The sequence below is a fragment of the Penaeus chinensis genome, chromosome 1 (genome assembly GCF_019202785.1).
Source record: "Penaeus chinensis breed Huanghai No. 1 chromosome 1, ASM1920278v2, whole genome shotgun sequence".
Classification (NCBI taxonomy): domain Eukaryota; kingdom Metazoa; phylum Arthropoda; class Malacostraca; order Decapoda; family Penaeidae; genus Penaeus; species Penaeus chinensis.
The window spans coordinates 21,358,791-21,371,290 of NC_061819.1; the positions used below are offsets into that span (position 1 = coordinate 21,358,791).

The 12,500-nt window shown below is 41.2% G+C and overlaps 1 protein-coding gene across 1 annotated transcript in view; it reads left to right on the forward strand.

Annotated features, from left to right (window-relative positions):
* The first annotated feature begins 8,161 nt into the window (after positions 1 to 8,161).
* LOC125027493 overlaps positions 8,162 to 12,500 on the forward strand; it is a 13,635-nt gene continuing 9,296 nt past the window's right edge. The window contains exon 1 of the mRNA XM_047616573.1: positions 8,162 to 8,210. Coding sequence (XP_047472529.1) covers positions 8,184 to 8,210 — 27 coding nt within the window. The 5' untranslated portion in view covers positions 8,162 to 8,183. The remainder of the gene's footprint in view (positions 8,211 to 12,500) is intronic.

A 12,500-nucleotide genomic window follows, 5' to 3' on the forward strand; every position in this document is an offset into this window, starting at 1 on the left:
TCACTTGAGTCCAACCAATTTCTAGAATGTAGATAGATGCATTTATAAACACAATGGTGCCTGTAATAGCTTAATTTAATTATTTCAGAAAATGACAGTTAAAGTTGCTTTGGTACAATATGTACTTTGGCAACACTAAGTGCATTTGTTTGTTTTTCTGAATTATTCTGTCGTAACTGATCCACCGTTATGAGAAATTCTTTATGAAATGGAAGACAAATGAACATTTTAGTTATAGTTATAATTATAAAAGTTGAATCACTGTTAACCGAAAAAGTTATATAATTAATTTAGAAATGAAGTCACTTAAAACAATAATCAGCAAGATATTTTCATCATGACATGCTGCTCTGCTCTATTGATAAGGGATATATCTGTACGTGTTTATATATATATATATATATATATATATAGATAGATAGATAGATAGATAGATATATGTGTGTGTGTGTGTGTGAGTGTGTGTGTGTGTGTGTGTGTGTGTGTGTGTGTTTTGGAGACTGACTTCAGGTATCAACTAGGGTTGGTCTTTTTGCTGAAGGTAGATGCAAGAACCCAAGAGACCCCTTCTCGACGACGTGTTTATGAGGTTAGACCCTGTGTGCTGTCATCTGTTTTCCGCCTCAGACTCCTCTGTCTGACGAGACGTTTCCTTTTATGCGGCAGCTCCCCTCGAGGCAGATGCTTGTTTCCGCTCGATGGAGTGGAAGTACGAAGAAACCTCTGCGCCCATCTCAAGGAGGAACTTTCTACAGGAAGACAGCCTACCAACCGCCCTTGTTAGGTATCATTTACATCGCTCGGCCGAGCTGTGGCACTACTTTAGGCGCGTCGGGATTGAGGTTCTGCTACAGATGGTTCCTGATGACCCGATGGTCGCTCAGGTCGTGGCAGAGTAGCAGGTGATGGAGGCTTCGCAGTGGCGTGCAGCATTCAGTAGCTGGGAGGGTCATCATGGCAAGGAGGTTGAAATATGCGTAAAATGCCAGTAAAAGGGCAAAGGAGGTAGAGAAGGTTATACTTATCAATCACGTTACTAAGATTCCCGAAAAAAAGCGTACGAAGGGTAACGTGTCACAAGTGGTATTAATTACTTATGATATATTAGGATGAGGGAGGCCAGTAGAGTACCATCACACTGTAAAGAGAAAAAAAAGTTCTCAAGAATTCCGTATCTTCGGGTTAAATAGACGAGTATTAATCACCGGACACACTCAGGCAGCTGGGCCTGAAATTAATTCCAACTATGCATGTGACTCGAGAGGTTTAATCGTAATTGTCGTGTGACCAAAGCGTGCGTAACTTCTGAATGAACTCCACTAAAAATAACCTTGCGGTGATTATAACTATCTAAGTCTATATAAAACATGATGTCTGCAGTGCAATTTTATTATTTGCAGCAGAATGAACTACCATTGTTTAGTTGCATATTACATAACCACCAGAAGAACTGGATGCAGATTCCTTTTCATTTACGGCCACGAGCTGGACTTCAAATGAACTTTTTGGTGATTGTAACTATGTAAACCTATTCGAGGCTTGGGTCAATGTTTACCTTTATAACAAAGACATTATTTATATTTATTAGATGTCCATTCGTTCCCTTGGATTAAAGAAGCAAAGATTCCAGCATTACTGAGGCCAAGATATCAAGTTTCGAGAGGACTCCATGAAAGCGATTTGGGTTCAGTTACGAGTCAAAGGGATGACACTTATTACAATTCATAATCTTAGAATGAATTGCGTGTAGAGTGGTCATGTCAATATATCTGTGTGTGAATAAGCGAACGATGGGCACGTCACGTATAAGAAAATACAGTTATTACACAATAAAAATGCAACGATATGTATACACTGGAAAATGTAAAAATAGAAATCGTAGCAAAGTAAGATAATAGAAATTAAAAGAAAAACATGAATACCATATCAAAAACCAATTAGCGAACAATTAAGGGTTAGAGAATGAGGTGCGAGGAGAGGGTGAGTGTCACATGAGTCTTACCTCAGCGTGTGACTTCGTTTGTTTGAGGGATTATTAGAACAATGATTGATAACGAGATATTTTATAGTATAGAGTTTGTATCATGTGTTCTATGAGTGGCGTGTGATGTACTGTGCTTTGAGTGTGAACAAGGCAACTCATAAGTAAGGCGTGGGCGGGGAAGGGAGGGAGTCGTTAATCTGGCACACTTATTTTCCATAGTGGCGAGGAGGTATTGGCGGTGTTGTGTAGAATTGCGACTTCATAGGTTTGCTGACGAAGGATCGCGAAGACCTGGCGAAGCAGGTGGGCTAGGCTGGCGAGGGTGGCGGCGTAGAGGGCAGGATCAAACCGCCAGCGACTTCGCCGGGAGGATTGCAAAAGCGAGAGTGAGCAGCGCGAAGTATGAATGCAGGTGTGATGCAGTTAGACGTGGATCTGTTAGCGATGACTGATTGTTAAGGGAGGCGTATCATGGCAACAGATAATCTAGATCGGCAGCAGACGTCTCCTTTTACGCGGTGGCGCCCTCGAGGGAGGCGCTTGCTTCTGTCCGCTGGAGTGTCAGAAGTGAAGCTTTAGGAAACATGTGTCAATCTCAAGGAGGAACTGTCTACAGGATGGCAGCTGCTGGGGCTTAAGGGTGAAGTGATATATGTTTATATATATATATATATATATATATATATATATATATGTGTGTGTGTGTGTGTGTGTGTGTGTGTGTGTGTGTGTGTGTGTGTGTGTCTGTATGCGCGCGTGTGCGTGTGCGTGCAGTAAGTATAATGTATATACACGTATATGTAAGTATGTATGTGTGTATGAATATTATAATCATGAACTATTGTAGTTATTTGTAGAATCCTGAATACTGTGGCCATAACTTAAAGCGGCCAAATACGCTCTGAAGGCGTAAGAAAACCCTAAGAAAATAGGAAAACAAGCGCTTCCAAAGAAAATCGATTGACCAAACATGACAACCTTATCATTTTGCAAATTTAATATTTCACGCAATATTTTTTTCGCCACTCCTCGTCTATTTAATGTTGTCGTTTGAAATCGCCATATGCGGTCCGGATTTTCATCAGCCTCATAACGAGATTTGGCTTCTATATCCATTTGGGTTATTATTGCTTTAACGGTTTCACTATTTTCTATTATTTCCTCTTCTCATTCATTTATCCCAATCCCTTGCTTCCTTCTTCGCTTATCTTGCTCCCATTCGCCACGAGAAGTTTTTATATTATTTGCGAAAGGTGCATTCTGAGATATATTTCTGTGGATGTGATTCTGAATTAACACGGAATAACAGTTAGGTGAGCGAGTCGAAGTTTACTACATATGTTATATCATCAGATGCAGTCAGACACTATACACTGAACTCTAACTAGTGCGTATTAGTATGTATGTATTCCGTGTGTGTGTGTGTGTGCGTGTGTGTGTGTGTGTGTGTGTGTGTGTGTGTGTGTGTGTGTGTGTGTGTGTGTGTGTGTGTGTGTGTGTGTGTGTGTGTGATTGTGTGTTCGCATGTGCACCCGTGTATCTGTGTATATATGTGTTTTGCCGATTCGATTACCCATTGATCCTACGTTTCGATTTTTCTCCAACCGAGGGAACACATTCCTATCTGTCTGCTGTCTGGCCGTCTCGTCGATTCACAGTGCTTTCGTGTGTGGCGCGGAGGACTCGAAATCCTTTACTAATCAATGCTCGCCGACGTACTCGAGTGTGCCTCATCGATGGAGACCCTCCACATTCAAGCCATTCTTTCTCTTGAATGTGTACAAGAGAACTTACCTTTTACGCATTGTTCTGGGATTCCCACACTTGTGTCGAGTATTTCTTACAATTATATTTTTAATTTCATGCAGCGTTGAGTTCTTCTCCATTCGGCTATTTATCGTTTTTTTTTTTTTTAAGAAAATAATACTTCTAATACTTTTTCCTGTTGACGTGGATTTTTCTCGTACTTATTTTGCGTGCATTTGTACTTATTTTGCAGTTATTTGTACTTCCTTTTGCGTATATTTGTACTTATTGTGTGTGTATTTGTACTTTTTTGCGTTTATTTGTATTTTTTTGGTGTATATTTGTACAGTTTGGTGTGAGCACTTTTTTTAGTTTATTTTAGCTCGGATTTGTACTTACACGTATTTACACTTATTTTTGCGTTTTTGTACTTTTTTGCGCGTATTTATACTAAAGTATCCATGTTCATTTTTGCGTGTATTTGTACTTATTTGTTTGTTGTGTGATTCAGAGATCAATTTATTCTTAACCAATGCCTTACCTATTCTCACCTTTTTATGCCTGTGCCATATGTCTGTGTTAACAAACCTTGTTAACACAGACGTAATGTGTGCTAAATAACGGTTCGAGACAGAGTGCACATGACAGGACTTCGTATGCACAAAAAGTCGTCGGTACCTGTTTCTAATGTAATTGAGATTTTACTGAAAAAGGTACAAGTGTGCATGAAGACCTTCCATTTCAATCTAATCAGAATTACAAGTCATTATGATGAGGATTCAAAAAAAACTACTTTGACGTTTCAGTTGTTTCCGGAGTGCTTGCGTTTGTTGACATGAAAAATAAAATTGATGACAATTTTTACGCTTATGATTTTGGCATTAAAACACACACACCCACACCCACACACACACACACACACACACACACATATACACACACACACACACATAAATATATATATTATATATTATATGTATGTATATGTATATATATATGTATGTATATATATTATATGTATATATATATATATATATATATATATGTGTGTGTGTGTGTGTGTGTGTACACAAATACAGAATTGCAAACAAACCAGTCTGAAGTGGTTGAGGCTACTTCGTCGAGAATACAGTTTGGAAATCAATCATAATCAGTCACTTCACAATCAACAAATTTGGAAAGTACATCGAAAAGGAAATGTTTCTTTTTAGACGCTAATAACAGGAAAAAAAAAACTGTGAAGATAACGGCCTGACGAAATATAATTCCAATATTATACACAACTATTGAAAGAAAATCACTATGTTATCAAATCCAGATCATATTCTAGAAGAGGCAGACGACGGAATTCCATGAAAAAGACGAATGAGTGGATTAAAGCGATGTCTGTCCTATTTAACGCTTTTCCTTTATATTGACCCGGAAAATGCCCGGTGAATCACGCAGAAGTAAACGCTCATTCAGGTGGAGATTCTTTACTTTCGTAATCTTATTCGGCGAACATGCGCCACCAAGTACGAGGACATATTGCCACACGCATGCATATATACAGTCACACACACACACTCTCTCTCCCTCTCTCACACACACAAACACACACACACACATATATATATATATACATATACATTCATACATATCTATATATATGTATGTATACACACACACACAATTATATATGTATTATATATATATATGTATGTATATATATGTACATATACATACATGCATATACATATACTTATACATATATATATATATATATATATATATACATAGACACGCACACGCACATAATGTGTGTATATATATATATATGTATATATATATATATATATGTGTGTGTGTGTGTGTGTGTGTGTGTGTGTGTGTGTGTGTGTGTGTGTGTGTGTGTGTGTGTGTGTGTCTGTGTGTGTGTGTGTGTGTATGTATATATATATATATGTATGTATATACATACATACATATATATATATATATATATATATATATATATAAACATACACGCACACACATACACACACACATATATATATATATATATATGTATGTGTATATGTGTGCGTGTATATATATATGTATATATATATGTTATAGACATACACCATTATATTTAAATATATGGCTATATATATATATATACACATACATATATATACACATATATATAAATGTTTCCTCATATGATATTGTTTAAATTCCTGGAAGCTATGCATTTCATCATACTTTTACCAGAACTTGTTACTGTTGTAAGTTAGGTTCCGAAAGTTTTAATTATCGTCCGGAAAAGCCGTTCCAGTTTGCACGAGTAATATTCTGTGATATTGTGTGTTTTAAGCAATACCTATTTTGCAAATCTTATTTTGTGTAGGCTAGTTATGTATTGATAGTTTGCTCAGCATTCAGACTTACGAACTAGATTTTGTACATAAATTGTAATGATTCTCTTTACGAAAACGCTGTGAAATATTGTTTATTCACATTTATAGCCTTTATATTGTCGAGTGAAATCGTAGCATGTATATGTATGTATGAATATAAGTTCATATATAAATACAAAAATACAAACCCACACACACGTATGTGCGCACGCACGCTCTCTCTCTCTCTCTCTCTCTCTCTCTCTCTCTCTCTCTCTCTCACACACACACACACACACACACACACACACACACACACACACACACACACACACACACACACACACACGCGCACGCACACGCACACGCACACGCACACACACACCCACACACGCACACACACACCCACACACACACACATAGACACACACACGCGCTAACATAATGATAATAACAACGATAATAATTAAGATAACAACAACAACAACAATGGTAATAATATAAATAATAAGTGATGATAATAGTAATGAGAACAACAATAACAACAATACTGATAAAAATAACAACGATAACGATAAAAATAACAAAAATACTGATAACAATAACAACGATGATAATAATAATAATAATAATGGTAGCAGTAATAATGATGATGGTGATGATGATGATGATGATGATGATGATGATGATGATGATGATGATGATGATGATGATGATGATGATGATGATGATGATGATGATGATGATGATAATGATAATGATAATGATAATGATAATGATAATGATAATAATAATGATAATGATAATGGTAATGGTAATGATAATAATAATAATAATGATAATAATAATGATAATAATGATAATAATAATAATAATAACAACAGTAATAATTATGATGCTAATAATAATTATAATGGTAATTGTTAAATCCATGATGATAAGGATGATGGTATTGATGAGGATCATGATAATAATAATAATAATGATAATAATAATAATGCAAAATAATAACAATAATAATAATAATAATAATAATGATAATGATAATAATAATAAAAATAAGGATAATAATGATAACAATAATAATGTTAATAATAATAATAATGATAATAATAATCATTACTATTATCATTATTATTATTATACCAACAGCAACAACAACAACAATAATGATAATAATGATAATAATAATAATAATAATAATAATAATAACGACAGTAATAATTATTACGATAATAAGACTAATAATGATAATAACAATAACAAGAGTAATAATAATAATAGTAACAATAAATCACGTTTATGAATATCGCATTCGTGGAGCGATAAAAAACGGAGAAATAAAGAAAAAAAAAAGTCTTTACAGTCCTTGGACATATTCATTCAAAAATATGAAAGAGAAAAAAAAAACAATGACGGATATTGGCGAGGCTGCTCTCTTGCTTCTTGCTGGACAACACCAGAGACGAGACGTTTTTAAAACAATTTATCAAAACGTTACTGGTTGACCGAAAAGATAGAAAGAAAGTAAGAAGTTTCTCGCTAAATGCATTGGTGTGTTACGCAAACAGTCAGAATATGAAAACGTTGAATATTGACTGATGAATTGCACAGTGCAACTTTGTAATAGAATTCACTATGTTTTATTTTTACAAATTGATCTAAATGAAAAACTACAAATCACACAAAGAGTATTTTACTTTATCATGAACTTCAAGTAACCACTACATCGTTTTTCGTATATGTATATTACATTTGATAATGAAATTGAATATCTTAAATCGTTGTCCAACCAGTAACTAACAATCAGGGTAGTTAAACGGTTGTTTAAGGAAATTGTAAATTTAAAAAAATCTACATTACTTGCACTGGCTGTCTGACATGGGTAATCACGGACGTAAACGATCTTTGACATATTTTTTTTTCAAATAGCAATGCATAAAGGCACATTAATTGCATATAACAACCAGAAGAAGATTAGCTAAATGAGCGATAACAGAGCCATCTCCCACCTGAACGGTCGTTAGGCAATTGCGTCCCACTATTTCACAAATTTTAAACACACTCGAACCTTCACACAACGCACACGAGCAATGGCTGATACAACAACGTCTGATGAGGTATGTAGTATACACCCTGCACCTATTGTAACTCGATAGTGTCTTCACGGCGAAAGTTATTTGAAATAAAAATCGTGAAGCTAAACAGTGAGGGCGATGATTGAAATAACGAGTCGTTCGAACGAGGGGCTTTTGGCTTTGATTCGTATACGTGCGGGAGGCGTTATTAATCGTGAATTTTGCCGTATGATTCACTAGCGTGTATGTCTGTGGGTTAATTATGGTTAACTGATACTCTGTGAATCAGATATGTATTGGGAGGTTATTTCAACGACATTTTTTGTGAGATGGTAAACGATAAGCAAACAGGTGATTCTATTTAAGTGATTATAGATCGTACACTCACAAGTTGATCATGTGTTCCGATATAGAATACAGAGTATTATGTGACATCATCGGTGCGGCTACGCAATGGCTTAAATATTTGGCTATATTGCATGAACTATCAGTAATATGTTTTCTTAAGAATATACATTTTCTCTTTCTCTTTCTCTTTCTCTTTCTCTTTCTCTTTCTCTTTCTCTTTCTCTTTCTCTCTCTCTCTCTCTCTCTCTCTCTCTCTCTCTCTCTCTCTCTCTCTCTCTCTCTCTCTCTCTCTCTCTCCCCCCCACTCCCTCTCTCTCTCCCCCCACTCCCTCTCTCTCTCCCCCCACTCCCTCTCTCTCTCCCCCCACTCCCTCTCTCTCTCCCCCCACTCCCTCTCTCTCTCCCTCACTTCCCTCTCTCTCCCCCCACTCCCTCTCTCTCTCCCCCCACTTCCCTCTCTCTCTCCCCCCACCTTCCTCTCTCTCTCCCCCACTCCCTCTCTCTCATCCCCCCACTTCCCTCTCTCTCCCCTCACTCTCCTCTACTCTCTCCCCTCACTCCCTCTCATCTCTCCCCCCACTCCCCGCCCCCCACTCCTCTCTCTCTCCCCCACTCCCTCTCTCTCTCCCCCCACTCCCTCTCTCTCTCCCCCCACTCCCTCTCGCTCCCACCATTCCCTCTCTCCTCCGCGCCCATTCCTCTTCTCTCTCCCCCATTCCTCTCTCTCTCCCCCACTCCCATCTCTCTCTCCCCACTTCCCTCTCTCTCTCCCCCCACTTCCCTCTCTCTCTCCCAACTCCCTCTCTCTCTCCCCCCACTCTCTCTCATCTCCCCCCACGCCCTCTCTCGTCTCTCCCACTCCCTCTCTCTCCCCCCACGTCCCTCTCTCTCGTCGCACCCACATCCCGCTCTCTCCCCCCCACCCCTCTCTCTCTCCCCACTCCTCTCTCTCTCTCTCTCTCCCCCCACTCCCTCCCCCACTTCCCATCTCTCGCTTCCCCCCACTCCCTCTCGTCTCTCCCCCCACTGCTTCCTCCTCTCTCTCCCCCAACTCCCTCTCTCTCTCCCCTCACGCCTCCCCCACTCTCTCTCCCCCCTCTCTACGCTCTCCTCTCCCCTCTCTCCCCTCTCTCTTCTCCCCTCTCCCTCGCTCTCTCTCCCCTCTCCCTCTTCTTCTCTCCTCCTCTCCCTCTCTCCCCTCTCCCTCTCTCGCCCCTCTCTCCCTCTCTCTCTCCCCCTCTCCCTCTCTCTCCCCCCTCTCCCTCTCTCTCCCCTCTCTCCCTCTCTCTCCCTCTCTCCCTCTCTCTCTCCCCTCTCCCTCTCTCTCCCCTCTCCCTCTCTCCCCCCTCTCCCTCTCTCTCCCCCCTCTCCCTCTCTCTCCCCCCTCTCCCTCTCTCTCCCCCCTCTCCCTCTCTCTCTCCCCCTCTCCCTCTCTCTCCCCCCTCTCCCTCTCTCTCCCCCCTCTCTCTCCCCCTCTCTCTCTCCCCCCTCTCCCTCTCTCCCCCCCCTCTCCCCCCCCTCTCCCTCTCTCTCCCCCCTCTCCCTCTCTCTCCCCCTCCCCCTCTCCCTATCTCCCTCCCTCCCTTCCTCCCTCCCTCCCTCCCTTCCTCTCCCTCCCTCCCTCCCTTCCTCTCTCTCCCTCCCTCCCTTCCTCTCCCTCCCTCCCTCCCTTCCTCTCTCTCCCTCCCTCCCTTCCTCTCTCTCCCTCCCTCCCTTCCTCTCTCTCCCTCCCCCCTCCCTCTCCCTCCCTCTCCCTCCCACCCTCCCTCTCTCCCTCTCTCTCTCCCTCGCTCCCTCTCCCCCTCTCCCTATCTCCCTCCCTCCCTCCCTCCTCCCTCCCTCCCCCTCCCTCTCCCTCCCACCCTTCCTCTCTCTCCCTCCCACCCTCCCTCCCTCCCTCCCTCCCTCCCTCCCTCCCTTTCTCTCTCCATCTCCACCTCTCTCTCCCCCTCCCCCTCCACCTCTCTCTCCCCCTCCACCTCTCTCTCCCCCTCCACCTCTCTCTCCCCCTCCACCTCTCTCTCCCCCTCCACCTCTCCCTCCCCCTCCCCCTCTCCCTCCCCCTCTCCCGCCCGCTCTCCCCTCTCCCGCCCTCCCCCTCTCGCCCCCCCCTCTCTCTCTCCCCTCCCTCCACCTCTCCCCATTTCTTTTATTTTCTTTCTTTTTCTCCCCTTCCCTCTCCTCCTCGCCTTCTTTCCCCCTTCCCCATCCCCATCCCCTTCCCACTCCTCTTGCCTCTCCCTCTCCCCCCTCCCTCTCCCCTCTCCCCTCTCCATTTCTCTCTCCCCTTCCCTCTGTCCCTCCCCTTCCCTCTTCCCCCTCCTCCTCCCCCTCCCCTTCCCCCTCCACTACCTCAATTTTTTTTTTAATCGTTCTCTTCTACCCACCTCCCTCCCTCCCTCCCTCTTCCTCCCTTCCTCCCTTCCTCCCTTCCTCCCTCCCTCTTCCTCCCTTCCTCCCTCCCTCTTCCTCTCTCCCTCCCTCCCTCCTCTTCCCCCTCTGCCTCTCCCTCTCCTTCTCCCTCTCCTTCTCCTTCTTCTCCTTCTCCTTCTCCTTCTCCTTCTCCTTCTCCTCCTCCTCCTCTTTCTCTCCCCCTTCCCTCTCTTTCTCTCCCTCTCTTTCTCTCCCCTCTCCCCTCTCCCTCTTCTTCTCATTTTCTTTCTCTTTCCTCCTCTCCCTCTCCCTCTCCCTCAACCCCATTCTTTTGTTTAATTTGTTTTCTATTTTCCCTCCTGCTCCCTCTCTTTTTCTTTATCATTTCTTCTCCTATCCTCCCTCCCCCTCTCTCCCTCTCCCTCTCTCTCTCTCTTCCTCCTCTCCCCCTCCCTCCCTCCCTCCCTCCCTCTCCTTCCTTCTCTCTCTTCCCCCTCTCCCACTCCCCCCCTCCTTCCTTCCTTCCTTCCTTCCTTCCTTCCTTGCTTCCCTTTCTCCCCCCTCCCTTCCTCCCTCCCTTCTTCCTTCCCTCTCTCTCTTTCCCCCCTCCCTCCCTCTCCCTCTTCCTCTCTTTCTCTCCCTCCCTCCCTTCCTCCATCTATCCCTTCCTCCATCTATCCCTTCCTCCATCTATCCCTCCCTCCCTCCCTCCCTCTATCCATCCCCCCCTCCCTCCCTCCCTCCCTCCCTCCCTCCCTCCCTCCCTCCCTCCCTCCCTCCCTCTATCCATCCCTCCCTCCCTCCACCTCTCATTCTTTCTTTTTCTTTTTCTTTATTTATTTTTCTTCCTCTGTCTTTCTTTCATTACGTTTCTTTCTTTTTCTTTCACTTTTTTTTTTATTTCTATCTTTTACTCTTTCTCTTCTTTCTCTTTTTTTCGTTCATTCTTTCTCTCCTTTCTCTTTTTCTCTTTTTCTTTCTTTCTTTCTCTTTCTTTCTCTTTCTTTTTTTCTCAACTTTCTTTTTTCTCTTCTTTCTTTTTTTCTCTTCTCTTTTTTTTTCTTCTCTTTTTTTTTCTCTTCTTTATTTCTCTTCTTTCTTTCTTTCTTTGTTTTTCTCTTTATTTTTTCTTTCATTTTTTTTCTCTTTTTCCTTTCTTTCTTTTTCTTTCTTTCATTCTTTTTCTTTCCTTCTCTTCTTTATTTCTTTATTTTCTCTTCTTTCTTTCTTTTGTCTCTTCTTTCTTTCTTTTGTCTCTTCTTTCTTTTTTTTCTTTTCTTTCTTTCTTTTTTCTCTTCTTTCTTTCTTTTTGCTCTTCTTTCTTTTTTCTCTTCTTTCTTTCTTTTGTTCTATTGTTTCTTTTTTCTCTTTCTCTTTTCTCTCTTTCTTATTTCTCTTTCTTTTTTTTCTTTCTTTCTTTTCTCTCTTTCTTTCTTTCTTTGTTTTCTTTTTCTTTTTTCTCTTCTTTCTTTTTTCTCTTCTTTTATTTTTCTCTTCTTTCTTTCTTTTTTCTCTCTTTCTTTTTTCTTTCTTTCTTTTTTCTTTCTTTTTTTTCTCTTTCTTTTTTTCTCTTTCTTTTTTTCTCTTTCTTTTTTTTCTCTTTCTTTCTTT